The sequence below is a fragment of the Ornithorhynchus anatinus genome, chromosome 4 (genome assembly GCF_004115215.2).
Source record: "Ornithorhynchus anatinus isolate Pmale09 chromosome 4, mOrnAna1.pri.v4, whole genome shotgun sequence".
In the NCBI taxonomy this organism is placed as follows: domain Eukaryota; kingdom Metazoa; phylum Chordata; class Mammalia; order Monotremata; family Ornithorhynchidae; genus Ornithorhynchus; species Ornithorhynchus anatinus.
This window is the reverse complement of record NC_041731.1, coordinates 93,150,305-93,175,187: the sequence shown is the minus strand read 5'-3', so window position 1 is coordinate 93,175,187 and position 24,883 is coordinate 93,150,305. Positions and strand designations below refer to the sequence as shown.

Genomic DNA, 24,883 nt, shown 5'->3' with positions numbered 1-24,883 from the left:
ATTATTATTATTATTATAAAGCATAGGCTTGGAAGCCAGAGGATCTGGTTCTAATCCCAGTTCTGCTACTTGCCTTCAGTGTGACCATGGGCAAGTCATTCTACTTCTCCGTGCCTCGGTTTCCTCAGCTGCAAAATGGGGATTCAATACCTATTCTCCCTCCTGCTTGACTGCGAGCCCCTTGTGGAACAGAGACTCTATCTGGACTGATTAACTTGTATCTACCCCAGCGCTTAAAACAGTGTTTGACGCATAGTAGGCACTTAACGGATACCATAAAAAAAAAACAGAATTTAGAAAAGCAGAGAGAATACTACCATTTGGAAATTAGAAAACACTGTTCACCTTCATCTTTATCACCTCTAAGAGAATGATAAAGCTACAGATGATCTGCAGTGCAGATTTCAAGTCCACAAACTGAAAAGTACGCTAACTTTTGTTATCAAGCAGTGTGTCTCTATTATGAAAGAAAGGTAGTCCAGCTGGGTTCAATTCAAGAGTTGGAGACAATAAAGCCTTTGTATTTGGTGCATTAACTTAGCTCCCCCTCTTGTGGATAAAGAGAGCCACTGTTAAATCAGCTTTTTTCCCTTTTTTTTTTAGGGCCAGGATATTTTTCTACTTCAGAATTATTTTCCTTCATTCATTCAATCGTATTTATTGAGCGCTTACTGTGTGCAGAGCACTGTACTAAGCGCTTGGGAAGTGCAATTCAGCAACAAATAGAGACAATCCCTGCCCACAGCGGGCTCCCGGTCTGCTTTCATTCATTCGTTCACTCATTCAATCGTATTTATTGAGCGCTTACTGTGTGCAGAGCACTGGACTAAGCGCTTGGAAAGTACAATTCGGCAACAGAGACAATCCCTACCCAACAACAGGCTCACAGTCTAGAAGTGGGGGAGACAGAAAACAAAACAAATAGATAGGCATCAATAGCACATAGATTATAGCATATCAATAGTATTATAGATAAATAGAATTATAAATACACATCATTAATAAAATAATAGAATAATAAATATGTAAAAAGAGACACAAGTGCTGTCGGGCGGGAAAGGGGGAAGAGAAGAGGGAGAAAGTCGGGGCGATGGGGAGGGGAGGAGGAGCAGAGGGAAAGGGAGGGCTCAGTGTGGGAAGGCCTCCTGGAGGAGGTGAGCTCTCAGCAGGGCTTTGAAAGGGGGAAGAGAGTTAGTTTGGCGGAGGTGAGGAGGGAGGGCGTTCCAGGATCGCGGGAGGACATGGCCCGGGGGTCGACGGCGGGATAGGCGAGACCGAGGGACGGCGAGGAGGTGCGCGGCGGAGGAGCGGAGCGTGCTGGGTTGGCGGTGGAAAGAGAGAAGGGAGGAGAGGTAGGAGGGGGCAAGGTGACGGAGAGCCTCGAAGCCTAGAGTGAGGAGTTTTTGTCTGGAGCGGAGGTCGATAGGCAACCACTGGAGAGTTTTTGAGGAGGGGGGTGACAGGCCCAGAGCTTTTCTGTAGAAAGACAATCCGGGCAGGACAGTGAAGTATAGACGGGAGCGGGGAGAGACAGGAGGTTCTAAATTGCAAATCATTCTCCAACAGAAATCACTATATTCTGGCACACATCCACGGTCAAAGTTTAAACGTGACCACAGGATAAAAAAAAAAACAAGCTAATACCTGATGGAGGCCTTTACTTACTTTCCTGAGAAACAACGGGACTCAGTGGAAAGAGCAAGATGGGTCCGGAAGTCAGAGGACCTGGCTTCTGACCTTGGCTCAGGCGCTTGCCCGATGTGTGACCTCGGGCAGGTCCATTAACTTCTCTGTGCCTCAGTTTCCTCATCTGTAAAATGGGGATTAAACAAGCCATCATCCCTCCCTCCGAGCCTGTCAACCCCATGTGGGACAGGGTCCCCGTCCAAACAAATGGTCTCATCCAATGCCAGCGGCTTGGCACAAAGCAACCGCTTAACAAATATCACTATTATCATTCTTTCTAATATAGTTAGCTTGAGATATCGGCACTGTGCCGCGCAGGTTTGGGTCTAACGTGGAACGGGTCTAAAAAATGGTGGTATTTGTTAAGCGCTTACTATGTGCAAAGCACTGTTCTAAGCGCTGGGGGATACAAGGTGATCAGGTTGTCCCACATGGGGCTCACAGTTTTAATCCCCATTTTACAGAGGAGGTAACTGAGGTACAGAGAAGTTAAGTGACTTGCCCAAAGTCACGCAGCTGGCAGGAGGCGGAGCCGGGATTCGAACCCATGAACTCTGACTCTCAAGCCCGGGCTCCTTCCACTGTACCCCGCTGCTTCTAGAGGATGTGGAAATTCTGGAAACTACACTGCTGCCCTATCAGTCAGTCAATTGTCTTTATTGAGTGCTCACTGTGTGCAGAGCACTGTGCTAAGCGTTTGGGAGAGTACAATATAACAGACACATTCCCTGCCCACAGTGAGCTTACAGTCTGGTGGCATAGACAGATGTTAATATAAAGAAATAAATGACAGATCTGTACCAAAGTGCTGTGGGGCTGGGAGGGGGGATGAATAAAGGGAGCAAGTCAGGGCAACGCAGAAGGGAGCTGAAGAAAAGAAAAAGAGGGCCGGGATTAGAACCCATGACCTTCTCACTTCCAGGCCCAAGCTCTATCTACTACACCATGATAATAGAATTGGGAGACGTGTTCCCTGCTCACAACAAAATCTTATTAGCTTGCGTGGCTCAGTGGAAAGAGCACGGACTTTGGAGTCAGAGGTCATGGGTTCGAATCCCGGCTCTGCCATTTGTCAGCTGTGTGACTGTGGGCAAGTCACTTCACTTCTCTGGGCCTCAGTGACCTCATCTGTAAAATGGGGATGAAGACCGTGAGCCCCACGTGGGACAACCCGATTCCCCTGTGTCTACCCCAGCGCTTAGAACAGTGCTCTGCACATAGTAAGCGCTTAACAAATACCAACACACTGTACCTACCCCGGCCCTGAGCATAGCTCCTGGAAGACTGCACTTTTTAAAGCAGCGTGGCTCAGTGGAAAGAGCCCGGGCTTGGGAGTCAGGGGTCATGGGTTCTAATCCCAGCTCCGCCCCTTGTCAGCTGGGTGACTGTGGGCAAGTCACTTCTCTGTGCCTCAGTTACCTCATCTGGAAAACGGGGATTAAGACTGTGAGCCCTACATGGGTCAACCTGATTACCTTGTATCGACCTGAGACCTTAGAACAGGGCTTGGGCACACAGTAAGCGCTTCACAAATGCCATCATCATAATTATTATAATTACCCAACTAATTCTGTCCTCATTTCACTGGACGTTTATTGAGCGCTTACTATGCGCCTGGTGCTGTACCGTGCGTTTGGGAGAGTGCGATACGACAGAGTTGGTAGATGCATTCCCTGCCCACGTCAAGCTTACTGTTCAGTTGAGCCAGACAGAACGCCAGTTATAATAATAATGATGGCATTTGTGAAGCGCTTACTACGTGCAAAGCACCGTTCTAAGCGCTGGGGGGATACAAGGTGATCAGGTTGTCCCATGTGGGGTTCACAGTCTTCCTCCCCATTTTCCAGATGAGGGAACGGAGGCACAGAGAAGTGAAGTGACTTGCCCAAAGTCACACAGCTGACAAGCAGCGGATCCGGGATTTGAACCCATGACCTCTGACTCCCCAGCCCGGGCTCTTTCCACTGAGCCACGGATCAGAACAACGTGGCTGGCCTGGAGAATGGGTGAGGTAAGGCATCAAACTCAGCCGGATGAGGCTCCCTCTGCAAGCCAATCCTCCTGGGAGGGGAGCCCGGGCCCTGCCCGCCACGCTACAGGTTCTTGTGGCCCACGGGCTACAGCCCGGGCCTGGGAGTCAGAAGGACCTGAGTTCTAATCCCCGCTCAGCCCCTTGTCCGCTGTGCGACCTCGAGCAAGTCGCTTCGCTTGCTGGGCCTCGGTTACCTCATCTGTAAAACGGGGATTGAGACTGCGAGCCCCACGTGGGACAGGGACCGTGTCCAACCCGATTCGCCTCTATCCACCCCCAGTACTTAGTACAGTGCCTGGCCCATAGTAAGCGCTTAACAAATGCCACAATTAGTATTCATTCAACCTTCATTCATCCTCCCTCCCATCCCCATAGCACATATGTATATATTTGTAATTTATTGGCTGATTTATTTATATTAATGTCTGCTCTCCTTCTCATTTGTGGTGGTGAACATGACTGTCTGTTGTTATACTGTACTCTCCCGAGCGCTTCCTACGGTGCTTTGCACATAGTATGTGCTCAATAAATACAAATGATTGAATGAATGAATGTTTTGCACACAGTGAGCACTCAATCAATGCGACTAAATGAATGAATATTATTATTAGGAAGCTGAGAGAGCACCTCATACTTCTAATTCTGTGGCGAACCATAAGTGCTCAGTAAGTAACTCTCCTCAATAGTGCTATATTGTCCTACCTCTCATACACTAACCCTAATCTTAATACATCAACTACCCTCATCCGTCCGTTTTCACCTGCTGCCCTTCCTCCTCTTCCCCCAGCTCAGGCTTTCACTACTCCCAATTACAGGATGCAAAAAATAATCTTCGATTTCCTCATCAAAAATCGGGGTGGGGCGATCATGTGAGTAAAAAAGAATCTCTTCCTCACAAGAGAAAACAATTACTTCACTCTGCAAATAAAGATTTGCTTTATTTTTCAAAAGTTCATTTTCTTTGTTGTGTTTTGTCGTCGCCCCCCGCCCCCCGTTTCAAGCGGCTTCTTTGAATAGCACGGCGAGTCTTTTTAGCCTTGTCCACCTACCTAGGAAATGGCTAGTCACGCCTACCACGAAGGCACCCGGGCTCTTTAACGGATCCGTTCGAGCATGAAATTTCCCAAAATACACCGCAGGGAAGAACAGTCCTATTTTTGTACGCTGAATAGTAGAGTCAGACATCCTTTTCAAAATGCCAGGCTGAGATTTGGAAAAAGTAGCATGCAGCTGAGAAATGTGTTTCATGGCAGACAGAAGTTTGATTTGGAAGAGATAGAGGAATTAGTCGGGAAGTCTTTCGAACGTGTAATAAATGCAAAAGCTCTACGACGAATTTTAAAAGAAGAGTTGAGCAAGTTCAGAAGTGCGTGTGCATAGTCCCGTAGCCAATATAAACTCCAGACCGAGAGGGAAAGAGAGGGAAGGGCATACCTAGTGAAACAACTCTGGCTTTTCAACACTTCGATATATTCCAAACAGGGGAATTATGTCATAGACAAACGCTCTCGTTCACTTTAATAAACAGGCCGTTGAATCGCTCGAAGAAGACGCTGCGCAATCTAGGGTCTTGTAGTGGATGCCTATTTTGTGGTGAGTTTTTCTGGACTGATTTTGGTCCAGAGAGACTTCAAGAACCACATTCGTGTTTTCTGAAGTGACTAACGCATAAGAGTTCCACCGGTAATTTCGCAGAAATCAGAGTTTACCTTACCGCTGTCTGGGAGGATTTCTCCGATCTGTTTTGCTCAAAAGAACAGATTTTCTCAGCGCTCATTTCATCTGTATCGGCGAAGATATAATGTCTTGGTCTGTAGGCGGGGGACAAACTCCCAAGCAGCCTGAGGATTTCTGTGGTATGACCTCCTGAAAAACAAAATCGAGGCTCCATCGGATTAGGAAATCACAGGGTTGTAAGCCCCATGTGGGTCATAGACTGGGTCCAACCTGATTAGCTTGCAACTATCCCAACACTTAGTGCCTGGCACATAGTAAGTGCTTAACAAATACCATTAAAATAAATACATATCTATATATACCTATATATACAGACATTTACACACACACAGATATGTGTGTGTATAGAAGCAGCACGGCTCAGTGGAAAGAGCACGGGCTTGGGAGTCAGAGGTCATGAGTTCGAATTCCGGCTCTGCCACTTGTCAGCTGTGTGACTGTGGGCAAGTCACATAACCTCTCTGTGCCTCAGTGACCTCATCTTCATTCATTCATTCATTCATTCAATAGTATTTATTGAGCGCTTACTATGTGCAGAGCACTGTACTAAGCGCTTGGAACAAACAAGTCGGCAACAGATAGAGACGGTCCCTGCCGTTCGACGGGCTTACGGTCTAATCGGGGGAGACGGACAGACGAGGACGATGGCGATAAATAGAGTCGAGGGGAAGAACGTCTCGTAAAAACAATGGCGACTAAATAGAATCGAGGCGATGTACATTTCATTAACAAAATAAATAGGGTGATGAAAATAGATACAGTCGAGCGGACGAGTACAGTGCCAAGGAGATGGGAAGGGAGAGGGGGAGGAGCAGAGGGAGATGGGGGGAAAAGAGGGTTAAGCTGCGGAGAGGTGAAGGGGGGACGGTAGAGGTAGTAGAGGGAGAAGGGGAGCTCAGTGTGGGAAGGCCTCTTGGAGGAGCTGAGTTTTAAGTAGGGTTTCGAAGAGGGGAAGAGAATCAGTTTGGCGGAGGTGAGGAGGGAGGGCGTTCCGGGACCGCGGGAGGACGTGGCCCGGGGGGTCGACGGTGGGATAGGAGAGAACGGGGGGCGGTGAGGAGGTGGGCGGCGGAGGAGCGGAGCGTGCGGGGTGGGCGGTAGAAAGAGAGAAGGGAGGAGAGGTAGGAAGGGGTGAGGGGATGGACAGCCTCGAAGCCTAGAGTGAGGAGGTTTTGTTTGGAGCGGAGGTCGATAGGCAACCACTGGAGGTGTTTAAGAAGGTGACAGGCCCAGAGCGTTTCTGCGGGAACATGAGCCGGGCAGCGGAGTCAAGAATAGACCGGAGCGGGGCGAGAGGAGGAAGGGAGATCGGAGAGAAGGCTGACACAGTAGTCTAGACGGGATATAACGAGAGCCCGTAGCGGTAAGGTAGCCGTCTGGGTGGAGAGGAGAGGGCGGATCTTGGCGATATTGTAGAGGTGAAACCGGCAGGTCTCGGTAACGGATAGGATGCGTGGGGTGAACGAGAGAGACGAGTCAAGGATGACACCGGGATCGCGGGCCCGAGAGACGGGAAGGATGGTCGCGCCATCCACGGTGATAGAGAAGTCTGGGAGAGGACCGGGTCTGGGAGGGAAGATGAGGAGCTCGGTCTCGCTCATGTCGAGTTTTAGGTGGCGGGCCGACATCCAGGTGGAGACGTCCCAGAGGCGGGAGGAGATGCGAGCCCGAAGGGAGGGGGAGAGGACAGGGGCGGAGATGTAGATCTGCGTGTCATCTGCGTAGAGATGGTAGTCAAAGCCGTGAGAGCGGATGAGTTCACCAAGGGAGTGAGTGTAAATGGAGAACAGAAGAGGACCGAGAACTGACCCTTGAGGAACTCCAACAGTTAAAGGATGGGAGGGGGAGGAGGCGCCGGCGAAGGAGACCGAGAATGACCGGCCAGAGAGGTAAGAGAGAGGAGTCAGATTAGAACCTGGGTTCTAATCCCGGCTTCACCGCTTGTCTGCTGTGTGACCTTGGGCACGTCACTTCAATTAACCAGGCCGGCCGGTTAGCTCAGTGGGTGAGAGCGTGGCGCTAATAACGTCGAAGGCGTGGGTTTGATCCCCATAGGAGTCAATTATCTTGGAGGAGCTGCATGGATTAGCTGATAGAGCACAGGCCCGGGATTCGGAGCACCACACTCTGGGCAAGTCACTTCACTTCTCTGGGCCTCAGTTACCTCATCTATAAAATGGAGATTAAGAGTGTGAACCCCATGTGGGACAGGGACTGAGTCCAACCTGATTAACCTGTATCTATCCCACTGCTTAGAACAGTGCTTGGCACACAGTGAGCACTTAACAAGTACCATGATTAAGTTCCATTCTCCGTGGTCGGTTACCTCATCCCTTGGAGAACTCCCTGGCTCCCATGGCTTCGACTACCACCTCTACACGGACGATCCCCAAATCTCCATCTCCTGCCCTGATCTCTCTCCCTCTCTGCAGTCTCACATCTCCACCCGCCTTCGAGACATCTCTACTTGGATGTCCTCCCGTCCCCTCCGGCTTAACGTGTCCCAAACGGAGCTCTTTATCTTCCCACCCAAACCCTGTCCTCCCTCTGACTTTCTCATCACTGTAGCCGGCACCACCCTCCTTCCTGCCTCACAAGCCCGTAACCTTGACTCCTCTCTCTCATTCGACCCCCATATCCAACCCATCACTAAATCCTGTCGGTCCCACCTTCACCACGTCGCTAAAATCTGCCCTCTCCTCTCCATCCAACCTGCTATCCCATTAATCCAATCGCTCATCCCATCCCGCCTGGATGCCTGCATCAGCCTCCTTGTTGACCTCCCAGCCTCCTGCCTCTCCCCACGCCAGTCCACGCTTCAATCTGCTGCCCGGATATTTGTCTATAGAAACGATCAGGACATTCAGGACACGTCACCCTTCTCCTTGAAAAACTCCAGTGGTTGCCCATCCACCTAGGCATCAAACAGAAGCTCCTCACCCTTGTTTTTAAAGCAGTCCATCGCCTCGCCCCCTCCTACCTCTCCTCGCTACTCTCCTACTACAACCCAGTCCGCACACTTGGCTCCTCTAATGTTGACCTTCTCCCTGTGCTTCAACCTCATCTATCTTGCCGTTGACCCCTCTCCCACGTCCTGCCTCTGGCCTGGAACGCCCTCCCTCCTCAAATCCACCATTCTCCCTCCATTCAAAGCCTTATTTGAAGGCCCATCTCCTCCGAGAGGCCTTCCCTGACTAAGCCCTCCTTTCCTCTCCTCCCACTCCCTTCTGCGTCACCCGGACTTGTTCCCTTTGTTCTTCCCCCCCATCCCAGCCCCAAACCACTCATGTACCTATCTGTCATTCATTTATTTATATTCATGTCTATTCCCCCTCCCTCTAGGCTGTAACTCATTGTGTGCAGGGAACACGTCTGTTTACTGCTGCACTGTAGTCTTCCAAACGCTTAGTACAGTGCTCTGCACACAGTAAGCACTTAATAAATACGATTGACTGAATGAATGAATGGAGTTTAAGACTGTAAACCCCATGTCAGAGATGGACCATGTCCAACCTGATTATTTTTAATCTCTGCCAGCGAAGAAGCGCCGTGGCTTAGTGGAAAATGCTCGGGCTGGGGAGTCAGAGGACGTGGATTCTAATCCCGCCCCCGCCACTAGTCTGCTACGTGACCTTGGACAAGTCGCTTCACTTCTCTGGGCCTCGGTTACCTCTTCTGTAAAATGGGAATTAAGACAGTGAGCCCCACTTGGGACAACCTAATTACCTTGTATCCACCCAAGAGCTTAGAACTATGTGCTGGGGCACACAGTAAGCACTTCACAAATACCATCATCATCATCATCAATCAATGCCTGATGCAAAGTAAGCGCTTAACAAATATCATTTAAAAAAAAAGTAAAATACAATCAAGTTGGTAGAGACAATCCCTGCCCACAGGGAGTTTATAGTCTACAGTGAATGCTATTGCTATCCTCTAGACTGTGAGCTCGTTGTGAGCAGGGAATGTCACTGTTTATTGCTGCGTTGTACTTTCCCAAGTGCTTAGTACAGTGCCCTGCACACAGTAGGCGCTTAATAAATATGATTGAATGAATGAATACGAGTCGAAGAGCCCCACAACTAGAACATTTCTCCAAGGTGGTCCCGCTGACCCTTCCACTTGCTTCAGGGTAATGTTGTTCCCCTCGCAGGTACTTGAAAACAAAGATCCCCCCCTCCTCAGCCAAAGAACTGAGGCCTGGGAGTCAGGAGGATCTGAGTTCTAATTCTGGCTCGCTCACTTGTGTGCTGTGTGACCATGGGCAAGTCACTTAACAATAATAGTAATAATTGTTGTACTTGTTAAGAATTTACTATGCGCCAGGCACTATACTAAGTGCTGGGGTGGATACAAACTAAGCGGGTTGGACACAATCTCTTTCCTGCATGGAGGTCATAGTTTTAATCCTTATTTTACAAATAAGGTAAGTGAAGCACAGGGAAGTTAAGTGACTTGCCCACTGTCACACAGCAGACCAGTGGCAGAGCCGGGATTAGAATTCCGGTCCTTCTGACTTCCAGGCCCGTGCTCTATCCACAAGGCCATGCGGCTCTGTGCCTCAGTTACCTCATCTGTAAAACGAGGATTAAGACTGTGAGCTCTGGTTGGACAGGGACTGTGTCCAACTTGAACATTTTGTATCTACCCCAGTGCTTAACACAGTGCCTGGCACATAGTAAGCGCTTAACAAGTACCATAAAAAGTACCAAATCAGCACCAGTCATTCATTCAGTCATATTTACTGAGCCCTTACTGTGTGCAGAGCACTGTACCAAGCGCTTGGAAAGTACAATTCGGCAACAGATAGAGACAATCCCTGCCCCACAATGGGCTCACGGTCTAGAAGGCGGGAGACAGGCGACGAAACAAGACGAGTAGACAGACATCAAAAGCATCAAAATAAATAAATAGAATTATAGATATATACACACCATTAATAAAATAAATAGAATAGTAATAATTAAGTAGAAACTATCCCTAAATAAATAGAATAGTAATAATAAAGTGGAAACTGTCCCTTAGAAAACTAGAACAATGGCGATCCTAGGGTGGTTGCGTTTCAAAGGGGAATTAATTTCTGCCATCCTCCTAATGATACAAACAATCCTCTCCCCGGTTTCCACCAAGAGTTGAAAAGAACAACAAGCGTGATTCTCAATTTGAGACGAAGCAAGATGGGATCTTCAGTGGTAATGATAATAACAGTGATAATTAAATCTTGCGAATTGCCAAGCATCCTCTTCTCAGGAGCTGTAACAATTTTATGACTGCCAAAAGGGGGAAAAAAATAGATTTTATCATCTGAGAACCTCCTAAACGAGAAAGCCCACTCGTAAATGTGCTTGTGGGCTGGTAGCTTGTTTCTGACTTGTTTGCACAGATGGGCTAATTAATAATGATAAAAGCTTCAGTTCATATAGTCCATTCTGCAATCATAAACAAGACTTCTGTTTCTCATGATAAGGAAATCTTAATCCCTGCTGAATTTGCTCCCAGCCAAATTAGTCTTATGAGGGAATAATTTCTTTCAATGCACTTGTTTATTAACAAACTGATTCCATTCCATTCCGTTCCATTCCATAAAATCTCTCTGAGGAAACCACCCCAGAGTTCCAGGAGGAACTGGCATTGAATATAGTTGATATTCTAAACAGGTCACGCTTGTTCTTTAACGGACAATCAATAATAATAATAATAATAATAATAATGTTGGTATTTGTTAAGCGCTTACTAAGTGCAGAGCACCGTTCTAAGCGCTGGGGTAGATACAGGGTGATCAGGTCATCCCACGTGAGGCTCACAGTTAATCCCCATTTTACAGATGAGGTAACTGAGGCACAGAGAAGTTCAGTGACTTGCCCACAGTCACACAGCTGACAAGTGGCAGAGCCGGGAGTCGAGCCCATGACCTCTGACTCCGAAGCCCAGGCTCTTTCCACTGATTATTTAGTAATAGTATTTAGCCACTGTAAAAACCACTGTACTAAGCACATAATAATAATAATAATGTTGGTATTTGTTAAGCGCTTACTATGTGTAGAGCACTGTTCTAAGCGCTGGGGTGGATACAGAATGATCAGATTGTCCCTCGTGGGATTTACAGTCTTCAACCCCATTTTACAGATGAGGTCACTGAGGCACAGAGAAGTGAAGTGACTTGCCCACAGTCACACAGCTGACAAGTGGCAGAGCAGGGATTCATTCGTTCATTCAGTAGTATTTATTGAGCACTTACTATGTGCAGAGCACTGTACTAAGCGCTTAATGGACAATTGGGCAACAGATAGAGACAATCCCTGCCCAATGATGGGCTCACAGTCTAATCAGGGGAGACAGACAGACAAAAGCAATTGCAATAAATAGAATCAAGGGGATGTACATCTCATTAACAAAATTAATAGGGTAATAAAAATATATACAAATGAGCGGAGGGGAAGGGAAGGGAGAGGGGGAGGAGCCGAACCCATGATCTCTGAATCCCAAGCCCGTGCTCTTTCCACTGAGCCGCGCTGCTTCCCATTAAAACCCTAGTCACGTAAAAACCCAGTCAACCCGATTCAAAGCTTTCCCCATCATTTTAAGCATCTGCGATTAATTATTTTGCAATTTAGTTACAACATCTCTTCTCACCACCATCATCATTAACAAAACATCACTTATTGGGCACCTCTCAGGAGTACTGTACTAGATGGTTGGGATAGCACAATAGTCAATCAGACTTATTGAGCACTTAGTGTGTGCAGAACATTGTACTAAGCACTTGGGAGAGGACAACAGAACAATAAAGAGGCACAGTCCCTGCCCACAGTAGGTTTACAGTCTAGAGGGGGGTGAGGCAGGCATTAATATAATAAATAAATTGCAGGTATGGACATAATCATGATGTCGGTATTTGTTAAGCGCTTACTATGTGCAGAGCACTGTTCTAAGCGCTGGGGGAGATACAGGGTCATCAGGCTGTCCCACGTGAGGCTCACAGTTAATCCCCATTTTACGGATGAGGGAACTGAGGCCCAGAGAAGTGAAGTGACTTGCCCACAGTCACACAGCAGACGAGTGGCAGAGCCGGGAGTCGAACCCATGACCTCTGTCTCCGAAGCCCGGGTTCTTTCCACTGAGCCACGCTGCTTTCCATGACATGCACATGAGTGCTGTGGGGCTGGGAGGGGGAATAAAGGGAGCAAGTCAGGGAGTGGGAGAAGAGGAAAGCTGGGCTTAGTCAGGGAAGGCCTCCCGGAGGAGATGAGCCTTCGATAAGCTTTCGAAGAGGGGAGAGCCACTGTCCGTCGGATATGAGGAGGGAGGGCGTTCCAGGCAAGAGGCAGGACGTGTGCGAGGGGTCGGCGGTGAGATGGACGAGATCGAGGTAGAGTGAGGAGGTTGGCATTAGAGGAGCCAAGTGTGCGGGCTGGGTTGGAGCAGAATAGTGAGGTGGGATAGGAGGAGTCCAGGTGATTTAAGGTTTCAAGGTGAATGGTGAGGAGTTTCTGTTTCATTCATTCATTCATTCATTCATTCAATAGTATTTATTGAGCGCTTACTACGTGCAGAGCACTGTACTAAGCGCTTGGAATGCACAAATCGGCAACAGATACAGTCCCTGCCCTTTGACGGCCTAACAGGCTAATCGGGGGAGACGGACAAAAACAATGGCAATAAATAGAATCAAGTTTGATGCGGAGGTAGAGGGGCATCCACTGGAGTTTCTTGAGGAGGGGGGAAATGTAGACTGCATGTTGTTGTAAAAAAATGACCCGGACGGCAGAGTGAAGTGTGGACTGGAGTGGGGAGAGGAAGGAGGTTGGGAGGTCGGCAAGGAGGCTGATGCGGCAATCCAGGCGGGACGGGATGAGTGATTATATTAATACGGTAGCAGTTTGGATGGGGAGGAGACGGGGGATTTTAGCAAGGTTGTGAAGGTAATAATAATAATGTTGGTGTTTGTTAAGCGCTTACTATGTGCCGAGCACTGTTCTAAGCACTGGGGTAGACACAGGGGAATCAAGTGAAGTGAAGTGAAGTGAAGGTGCTCAATAAATCTCAGCGGTTAATTATACAATAGAGTTAATGGACCTGATCCTTGGCCTCAAAGCCATTACAGTCTAGTGGGGAAGATAGACGCTTTAATAATAATAATAATAATGTTGGTATTTGTTAAGCGCTTACTATGTGCAGACCACTGTTCCAAGCGCTGGGGGAGATACAGGGTCATCGGGTTGTCCCACATGGGGCTCACAGTTAATCCCCATTTTACAGATGAGGGAACTGAGGCACGGAGAAGTGAAGTGACTTGTCCAAGGTCACACAGCTGACATGTGGCAGAGCCGAACCCATGACCTCTGACTCCCAAGCCCGGGCTCTTTCCACCGAGCCACGCTGCTTCTCTAATTTAATAAATTAATAATTTAATAAATTATAGCTGGGGAAGTATGTCTGTATACAAGGACTTGGGGGGTTAGAGTTTGGGGCAATTCTTTGCTGGGGGTGGCGGGAGGGCAAATTCCTGAGAGAGGGGTCTCCGGCACTGCAGCCATGGGATCACCTTTCCAGAAGTGGCAAAGATGGCTTCCCTGCTCCCTCCTGGGGCACAATCTGAGCCTCGGATGCCCCCCTCTAGTCTATAATAATAATGATGGTATTTGTTAAGCGCTTACTATGTGCCCAAGCACGGTTCTAAACGTTGGGGTAGATACAGGGTCATCAGGCTGTCCCACGTGAGGCTCACACTCTTAATCCCCATTTTACAGATGAGGCAACTGAGCAATTCTTTGTTGGGGATGGCGGGAGGGCAAATTCCTGAGAGTAGGTCCTCCAGCACTGCAGCCATGGGACCACCTTTCCAGAAATGGCAAAGACGGCTGCCCCCTGGCCCTTGCTCCCTCTTGATTGGGGCCTGGGACTCAGAGGACCTGGGTTCTAATCCCAATTCTACCACCCACCTGCTTTGGGACCTTGGCGAAGTCACTTGCCTTCTCTGTGCCTCAGTCCACTCCTCTACAAAATGGGGAGTAACTGTGCCTCAGTTGCCTCATCTGTAAAATGGGGATTAAGACTGTGAGCCTCACGTGGGACAATGTGATGACCCTGTATCTCCCCCAGCGCTTAGAACAGTGCTCTGCACATAGTAAGTGCTTAACAAATGCCAACATTATTGTTATTATATGGAAGATGGACTGTGTCCAACCTGATGAACTTGCCTCAGCTCTTAAAACAGTGCCTGGCATATAGTTAGTGGTTAACGAATACCATAAAAAACCAAAACATTAAAAAGGAACAAAAAGGTTTTAAGAGTTCTGACAGACTTAATAATAATAATAATGTTGGTATTTGTTAAGGTATTGATGAGGTAGCTGAGGCTCAGAGAAGTGAAGTGCCCAAGGTCACACAGCAGACACGTGGCGGCACCGGGATTAGAACCCGGGTCCTTCTGCCTCCCAGGCCCGGGCTGTATCCGCTAGGCCACGCTGCTTTTATCCATGGGGTTTAGCGTGATGATGACATCGTATGGAATGGAGAAGGTGTAAGAGCAGTTTGGGTAAACAAACCAGAATTCAGATCACAGGGTGTCCCAATAATAATAATAATAATGTTGGTATTTGTTAAGCGCTTACTATGTGCAGAGCACTGTTCTAAGCGCTAGGGTAGACACAGGGGAATCAGGTTGTCCCACATGGGGCTCACAGACTTCATCCCCATTTTACAGATGAGGGAACTGAGGCACAATCACTTCTCACAATCACATCTTCGTCCTTAAAAACTAACTAAAGAATTCACTGAGCCTCTCAGCTATCTCTTTTTCAACTTCCAAGGCACCTCTTAAAGTGCCCCTCCCGATTACTTAGTTGACTTCCCGTCTGAGCTACATTTGATGTATATTTTATTACCGCCTTTGGAAGCTACTACTCCAAGTTTTTACTGACTGTCTAATTTCCCGCTTGCACCTGAATTACCTGTTCTCCCCACTCCAGAGTGATTTCCATCTTTGAAAAGACGGCTTTCATCCTCCGACAACTTCTTTTACTCTGTCCCTGAGCCACGCCAGATATCTTTCTATCTGCCCATTTCATTTTTTGTTTTGTGGCACACACTTTTCCTGGTGGTGGTTTTTTTTGGAAAGATACTCCGCTTCAACTTTTTCCTAACTGAAGTCTGCATTTTTTCAATAGTTTCCTTTTCTATAATTAAATAATCTCACGTCAGGGTTCTGACCTCCCGCTACAAAAATGTTAATTATTTTTATAGCCTTGGTTAAATGCTTCATTCATTTATTCTTTCATTCATCTGTATTTATTGAGCGCTTACAATACTGTACTACGGATGTAAATGCTTACAAGCAGTGTCCTAAACGCTAAGGTGGAAGACAAGTTAACCAGGCTCAATACAAGGGCCTCACAGTCAGGTAGGAGGGAGGACAGGTATTGAATCCCCATTTTGCAGCTGTGGAAACTGAGGCACAGAAAAGTTAAGGGACTGGGCGAGTCACTTAACTTGCCTAAGGTCATACTGCAGGAAAGTGGAGGAGTGGGGATTAGAACCCATGTCTTCTGACTTCAAGGCCTATGTTTTAACCACAAAGTCATGTTGCCTCCTAGTTGTGGTCACTATTACAGATTATTTTTCCCATCCATCCCCTGTGCCACAATTCCAGTCCATTACTTGGAGAAGCAGCGTGGCTCAGTGGAAAGAGCACGGGCTTTGGAGTCAGAGGTCATGGGTTCGAATCCTGGCTCTGCCACTTGTCAGCTGTGTGACCGTGGGCAAGTCGCTTCACTTCTCTGGGCCTCAGTTACCTCATCTGTAAAATGGGGATTAAGACTGGGAGCCCCACGTGGGACAATTCCCCTGTGTCTACCCCAGCGCTTAGAACAGTGCTCTGCACATAGTAAGCGCTTAACAAATACCAACATTATTATTGATTTTATTCAGTTTGATATCTTGTAGGTTCTGGGCCTAGCTGTTCTAGGAAACAGTCACCTATCGCATCCAAACATTACCAGCATGGCTCAGTGGCAAGAGCATGGATTTAGGAGTCAGAGGTCACGGGTTCTAATCCCGGCTCTGCCACCTGTCAGCTGTGTGACTTTGGGCAAGTCACTTCACTTCTCGGTGCCTCAGTTACCCCATCTGTAAAATGGGGATTAAGACTGTAAGCCCCATGTGGGACAACCCGATTCCCTTATATCTACCTCAGCGCTTAGAACAGTGCTCGGTACATAGTAAGCGCTTAAATACCAACATCATCATTAGTATTATTATTACCTCTACTTCTCTTCCCAGTGAGGCAGTCCACTAGAGAGTAACTGAAGTTTCCCCTCATTACTCAGTCGGCCAGTCAGTCGTATTTATTGAGCGCTTACTGTGTGCAGAACACTGTACTAAGCGTTTGGGAGAGTGCGATATGATAATTAACAGACACAGTCCCTGCCCGCAATGAGCTTACAATCTAGAGGGAGAGATGGGCATTTATATAAAGAAATAAATGACAGATCTGTACAGAAATGCTGTGGGGCTGGAAGGGGGGATGAATAAAGGCAGCAAGTCAGGGAGACGCAGAAGGGAATAATAATAATAATAATAATAATAATGTTGGTATTTGTTAAGCGCTTACTATGTGCCGAGCACTGTTCTAAGCGCTGGGGTAGACACGGGGGAATCAGGTTGTCCCACGTGGGGCTCACAGTCTTAATCCCCATTTTACAGATGAGGTAACTGAGGCACCGAGAAGTTAAGTGACTTGCCCAAAGTCACACAGCCGTGTTTTTTCACCTTGCCCAGTCTCATCTATTCCCGGATCACTTTTTTCACCGTCATCAGGGTGTCGATAGAAAACTCCTACTAGGATATTTTGGAATTTCTATCAGAGAAATTCCTTTCTCTCCACTAAAATTTTAAGTTAGAACTGTTAACGTTCTCCTTACGGACACCGCCGTACCACAGGCCTTCCCGATCTTTCCTGTAGTAATCAAGCAATCATTTTTATTGAGAAGCAGAGTGGCTCATTGTTCTTGTCTGTCCGTCTCCCCCGATTAGACCGTAAACCCGTCAAAGGGTTTCTATCTGTCTCTATCTGTTACCGATTTGTCCATTCCAAGCGCTCGGTACAGTGCTCTGCACATAGTAAGCGCTCAATAAATACTACTGAATGAATGAATGAAAGAACACGGCTTGGGAGTCAGAGGACACGAGTTCTAATCCAGGTTCTGCCACTTGTCTGCTGTGTGACCTTGGGCAAGCCACTTAACTTCCCTATACCTCAGTTCCCTCATCTGTAAAAAATGGAGATTAAAACTGTGAGCCCCATGTGGGACAACCTGATTACTCTGTATCTACTCCAGCGCTTAGTGCTTCGCACATAGTAAGTGAAGCCATAGAACAGAGAGAGTAGGTTTACTTTCATCACTTCCTATATAAATATATATATAAATAAATATAGAGAAGCAGCGTGGCTCAGTGGAAAGAGCCCGGGCTTGGGAGTCAGAGGTCATGGGTTCGTATCCCGACTCTGCCCCTTGTCAGCTGTGTGACTGTGGGCAAGTCACTTCTCTGTGCCTCAGTTCCCTCATCTGTAAAATGGGGATGAAGACTGGGAGCCTCACGTGGGACCACCTCACTCCCCTGTACCTCCCCCAGCGCTTAGAACAGTGCTCTGCACGTAGTAAGCGCTTAACAAATACCAACATTATTATAAATAATGTTAATAATAACAGATTGATATGTGGGTTGAATGAAAGAGATGAGTAGAATCCCATACCATGGTTATGGGACTGTGAGACAGGGAGGATGGTGGTGGTGGTAATGGGAAAGTCAGTGGGAGGATAGGGTTTGGGTGGGAAGATCTGGAGTTCCGTTTTAGGTGTATTATGTTCGAGGTGTTGGTGGGATTCATTCTTTCATTCATTCAGTCATATTTATTGAGCACTCACTGTGCGCAGAACACTGTACTAACTGCTTGGGAGAGTACACTACAACAATAAGCAGCACATTCCCTGACTACAACGAGCTTAGAGTACAGAGGAGGGGAGACAGACATGTAGACACATAAATAAAATCACAGCTACGTGCATAAGTGTTGTGGGGCCGGGAGGGGGGATGAATAAAGGGAGCAAGTCTGGGTGAGGCAGAAGAAAGTGGGATTTGAGGAAAGGTGGGGCTTCGTCTGGGAAGGCCTCCGGGAGGAGATGTGTTCATTCCGTAGTATTTATTGAGCACTTACTATGTGCAGAGCACTGGACTAAGCGCTCGGAATGAACAAGTCGGCAACAGATAGAGACAGTCCCTGCCCTTTGACGGGCTTACGGTCTAATGGGGGAGACGGACAGACGAGAACGATGGCAATCAATAGAGTCAAGGGGAAGAACATCTCATTAAAACAATGGCAAATAAATAGAATCAGGGTGATGTACATCTCATTAAACAAAATAAACAAAATGAATAGGGTGATGAAGATATATACAGTTGAGCGGAGGAGTACAGTGTTGAGGGGGTGGGATGGGAGAGGGGGAGGAGGAGAGGGAAAAGGGGGAGAGGAGGGTTTAGCTGTGGAGAGGTGAAGGGGGGGTAGAGGGAGCAGAGGGAAAAAGCGGGGAGCTCAGTCTGGGAAGGCCTCTCGGAGGAGGTGAGCTTTAAGTCGGGATTTGAAGAGGGGAAGAGAATGTGTCTTCAATAAGGCCTTGAACGGGGGAGGAGAATAACGGTCTTTAGGATTTGAGGAGGGAGGGCGTTCCAGACCAGAGACAGGACGTGGGCCAGGGGTTGGCGGCGAGACAGGCGACACCGAGGCCCACTGAGAAGTTTAGCACCAGAGGAGCCAAGTGTGCGGGCTGGGTTGTAGAAGGAGAGAAGTGAGGTGAGGTAGGAGGGGGCAAGGTGGCAGACTGCTTTAAATAATAATAATGATAATGATGGTATTTGTTAAGCGCTTACTATGTGCAAAACACCGTTCTAAGCGCTGGGGGGATACCAGGTCATCAGATTGTCCCACGTGGGGCTTACAGTCTTCATCCCCATTTTACAGACGAGGTAACTGAGGCACAGAGAAGTAAAGTGGCTTGCCCAAAGTCACACAGCAGACAAGCGGCGGAGCTGGAATTAGAACCCATGACCTCTGACTCCCAAGCCCGGGCTCTTTCCACTGAGCCACGCTGCTTCAGCCAATGGGGAGGAATTTGGGTTTGATGTGGAATTTTTGGAAGAGTGGCGTGACATGTCCTGAGCGTTTTTGTAGACAAATGATCGGGGCAGCAGAGTGAAGTGTGGACTGGAGTGGGGAGAGGCAGGAGGTTGGGACGTCAGCAAGGAGGCTGATGCAGTCATCCAGGTGGGATAGGAGGAATGATGGATTCATTCATTCAATAGTATTTATTGAGCGCTTACTATGTGCAGAGCACTGTATTAAGCGCTTGGAATGGAGAAATCGGTAACAGATAGAGACAGGCCCTGCCCTTTGACGGGCTGACGGGCTGAGCGGGGGAGACGGACGGACGAGAACGATGGCAATAAACAGAGTCGAGGGGAAGAACATCTCGTAAAAACAACGGCAAATAAAGAGAATCAGGGTGATGTACATCCGGGGAGAGATGTCCTGAAGGCATCAGGAAACGTGGGACTGCAGAGGAGAGAGGTCAGAGCTGGAGAGGTAGATTTGGCAAAGATCCCTGTAGACAGGGTAATTAAAGTCTTGGGAACCAATGGAATAGTAGTCGTAGTGTTTACCAAGCCCTTACTGCGTGCAGAGGACTGTACTAAAAACTGGGGGAAAATACACAGAAGGGAATTAAAAATGAAACAAGGAGACTCCCACACCCCAAACACACACAGAGTCAGACGGTGGGAAGCAGAGGAAGAGGGGGCTTGGGAAAGACACGGAGAAGCAGTATGGTGTAGTGGATAGAGCACGGGCCTGGGAGGAAAAAGGTCACGGGATCTAATCCCGGCTCCACCACCAGTCTGCTGTGTGACCTTGGGCCAGTCACTTCAGCGCTCAGCAGAGTGCTTGGCACATAGTAAGCGCTTAAAAAATACCATCATTATGTCGATTTCACTTTTCTGTGCCTCAGTTACCTCGTCTGTAAAACGGGGATTGAGACTGTGAGCCCCACGTGGGACTGTGTCCAACCCGATTTGCTTGGATCCACCCCAGTGCTTAGTATAGTGCCTGGCTCATAGTATTATTATTATTATTATTATTATTAGGGTATTTGTTAAGGGTTTTACTATGTGAGAAGCACCGTTCTAAATGCTGGGATAGATACAAGTTGGGAAGCAGCTTGGCTTGGTGGCAAGAGCCCGGGCTTGGGAGTCAGAGGATGCGGGTTCTAATCCCAGATTTGCTGTGTGACCTTGGGCAAGCCACTTCCCTTCTCTGTGCCTCAGTGCCCTCATATGTAAAATGGGGATTAAGACTGGGAGCCCCGTTTGGGACAGGGCCTGTGTCCAATCTGATTAATTTGTATCAACCTTAGCGCTTAAAACAGTGCTTGGCACACAGTAAGTGCATAACAAAATACCATTATTATTATTATTACAAGTTAATCACGATGGACAGAGTCCCTGCCCCACATGGGAATCCCCATTTTATAGATGCGGTAACTGAGGCCCAGAGAAGTGAAGTGGTTTGCCCAAGGTAAGCGATTAACAAATTTTATTACTCTTATTTATTTTACTAATGACGTGTATATATCTATGATTCTAGTTACCTATTTTGATGCTAGTGATGCCTGTCTACTTGTTTTCTTTTGTTGTCTCTCTCCCCCCTTCTAGACTGTGAGCCTGCGGTTGGGTAGGGATTGTCTCTATCTGTTGCCCAACTGTACTTTCCAAGTGCTTAGTACAGTGCTGTGCACGCAGTAAGTGCTCATTAAATATAATCGAATGAATGAAATAACACAATTACTATTATTATTATTCTGGAAAGGAGGGGTCAGAGTAATAGGAAGAGAACCACTGGCAATGTCAATGAAGCTAAATTCAAATGTTTCCAACCTCCCCATCTTGGATTTACAAGCTTTGGTGCATCGATCATTTGTTCTTGTCTGTATCTCCCCCAGCGCTTAGAACAGTGCTCTGCACATAGTAAGTGCTTAAACACCATCATTATTATTATTATTATTATTCCCTGGGCCTTAGTTACCTCATCTGGAAAATGGGGATGAAGACTGTGAGCCCCACGTGGGATAACCTGATGACCCTGTATCTCCCCCAGCGCTTAGAACAGTGCTCGGCACATAGTAAGTGTCTAACAAACACCATTATTATTATTATTATTATTATTCTCTGGACCTCAGTGACCTCATCTGTAAAATGGGGATGAAGACTGTGAGCCCCACGTGGGACAACCTGATTCCCCTGTGTCTACCCCAGCGCTTAGAACAGTGCTCTGCACATAGGAAGCGCTTGACAAATACCGTCATTATTATTATTCTTCTTCCCTGGGCCTCAGTGACCTCATCTGTAAAATGGGGATGAAGACTGTGAGCCCCACGTTGGAAAATCTGATGACCCTGTATCTCCCCCAGCGCTTAGAACAGTGCTCTGCACATAGCAAGCGCTTAACAAACCCCATCAGCTCTGCGCCTAGCAAGCGCTTAACAAATACCAACATTATTATTCCCTGGGCCTCAGGGGCCGCATCTGGAAAATGGGCATGAAGACTGTGAGCTCCAGGAGGGCCAATCTGATGACCTGCTATCCACCGCAGGGGTTGGCACAGTGCTTGGCACATAGTAAGAGCTTAGTTTGATGATTACGGGTAGGGAGCTGCAGCAGCGTCGGGTATTGGGGCCGTTCGGATAATCGGCGGGGGGGAGGGGACTACAAATCCCAGCGTGCCCCGGGGCCGGGTCCCGCGCAGGCCGGTCGGGGTCGCGCCGCTTGGCATGCCGGGATTTGTAGTCCGGCCGTTCGGGGCGCCGCGCGCAGGCGCGGGGAGGGGGGGGCGGGAAGGAGGGCGCGGCGGGGACTCACCGGAGCCGGCCACCACGACCAGGCTGACGGGGCCCGTCCGGGGGCCGCCTCTCCGGCGGCGGACCACCTGCCACACACGCACGGACGCGGCCGACACGACGATGGCGGCGACGAGCGCCGACAAGGCTCCCGGAACCTCCATGGCTTGAAAGGGAGCCGGGCCGCGCCGCCGGCGGGAGAACTACGGCAAGCGACGAGGCCCAAAATACCCGCGGTGCCGTCCTACTCGTTCAGTCAGGCCTAGTCGTGCGGTCCTGGGCCGTCGTCGTCATTCATTCATTCAGATTCATTCATTCATTCAGATTCATTCATTCCGTCGAAGTCATTCATTCCTATCACTCATTGTCCATCGTCGTCATCCATTCCATCGTGGACATTCATGCGTTGTCTTTTAATAATCATAATGTTGGTATTTGTTAAGCGCTTACTATGTGCACAGCACTGTGCTAAGCGCTGGGGGAGACACAGGGTCATCAGGTTGTCCCACCTGGGGCTCCCAGTCTTCATCCCCATTTGACAGATGAGGTCACTGAGGCCCAGAGAAGTGAAGTGACTTGCCCAAGGTCACCCAGCTAAGTGGCAGAGCCGGGATTCGAACCCATGACTTCTGGCTCCCAAGCCCGGGCTCTTTCCACTGAGCCACGCAGTCACAGTCATTCATTCAGGCTTAGTCATTCATTCATTCATTGTCCTTCATTCAGTCACAGTCATTCATTGAGTCGAGTCATTCATTCCTTCATATTCCTTCATATTCATTGGGTCAGTCCTGGTCATTCATTCATTCATTGCCATTTATTCAGTCATAATCATTCATTCATTCATTGTCATTTATTTAGTCTGGTCATTCATTCAGTCGTGGTCATTCATTCATACGTATTCATTCATTCCTTGTCATTCAGTCAGTCATTGTCATTCATTCAGTCAAAGTCACAGTCATTCATTCATCCATCAATCTTAGTCATTCATTCAGTCAGTCATAGTCATTCATTCAATCACATTCATTCATTGTCATTTATTTAGTCATAGTCATTCATTCATTCATTCCTTGTCATTTATTCAGTCTGGTTATTCATTCAGTCGTGGTCATTCATTCATACGTATTCATTCATTCCTTGTCATTCATTCAGTCAGTCATTGTCATTCATTCAGTCATTGTCATTCATTCAGTCACGCTCACAGTCATTCATTCATCCATCAAGCTTAGTCATTCATTCAGTCAGTCATAGTCATTCATTCAATCACATTCATTCATTGTCATTTATTCAGTCATAGTCATTCATTCATTCCATGTCATTTATTCAGTCTGGTCATTCATTCAGTCATGGCCATTCATTCATTCATATTCATTCATTCCTTATCATTCATTCAGTCAGTCATTGTCATTCATTCAGTCACAGTCATTCATTCATTCATCAATCTTAGTCATTCATTCATTCATTCAGTCATAGTCATTCATTCAATCACATTCATTCGGTCACATTCATTCAGTCATGGTCATTCATTCAATCACAGTTAGTCATTAAGTCATAATCATTCATTCAGTCAGTAACAGTCATTCATTCAGTCATAGTCATTCATTACCATTCATTCATTCAGTCATAGTCAGTCATTCAATCTCAGTCATTCAGTCGTAGTCATTCATTCATTCAGCCACAGTCATTCCTTCAGTCATAGTCGTTCATTTAGTCGTCGTCCTTCACTGTCATTCATTCAGCCAGTCATAGTCATTCATTCAGTCGCAGCCATTCAGTCCATCGTATTTATTCCCTTACGTGTGCAGAGCACTAGACTAAATCCTTAGGAACAATAATAAAAATTTTGGTATTTATTAAGCACTTACTGTGTTCATTCATTCATTCAATCATATTTTTTGAGCACTTACAGTGTGCAGAGCACTGTCCTAAGCCCTTGGGAACAATAATAATAACTATGGTATTTGCTAAGAGAAGCAGTGTGGCTCAGTGGAAAGAGCCCGGGCTTGGGAGTCAGAGGTCATGGGTTCGAATCCCGGCTCTGCCACTTGCCAGCTGTGTGACTTTGGGCAAGTCACTTAACTTCTCTGTGCCTCAGTTACCTCATCTGTAAAATGGGGATTAACTGTGAGCCAACCTGATGACCCTATATCTACCCCAGTGCTTAGAACAGTGCTCTGCACATAGTAAGCGCTTAACAAATACCAACATTATTATTAAGTGGTTACTATGTTCATTCAATTGTACCTTTTGAGCGCTTACCATCTGCAGAGCACTGGACTAAGCCCTGGGGAACAATAATAATAATTATGGTATTTGTTAAGCGCTTACTATGTTCAGTCATTCATTCAGTCATATTTATTGAGCACCTACTGTCTGCAGAGCACTGGACCAAGCGCTGGGAATGTACAGTTTGGCACCGGATAGAGACAATCCCTGCCCAACGACGGGCTCACAGTCGAAAAGTGCCAAGCACTGTCCTAAGCGGAGC

The 24,883-nt window shown here is 47.5% G+C and overlaps 1 protein-coding gene across 2 annotated transcripts in view; it reads right to left on the bottom strand.

Annotated features, from left to right (window-relative positions):
- Window positions 1-22,605, bottom strand: part of ALG14 (ALG14 UDP-N-acetylglucosaminyltransferase subunit) — a 105,102-nt gene extending 82,497 nt beyond the window's left edge. Inside the window, exons 1-2 of one of the 2 annotated variants that reach the window (XM_029061940.2) lie at window positions 22,421-22,605; window positions 5,433-5,584 (exon numbers count right to left, since the gene is read on the bottom strand). In XM_029061940.2, coding sequence (XP_028917773.1) covers window positions 5,433-5,584; window positions 22,421-22,562 — 294 coding nt within the window. In that variant the 5' untranslated portion in view covers window positions 22,563-22,605. The remainder of the gene's footprint in view (window positions 1-5,432; window positions 5,585-22,420) is intronic. The other variant, XM_029061939.2, reaches the window with a different exon arrangement.
- Window positions 22,606-24,883: the final 2,278 nt, after the last annotated feature.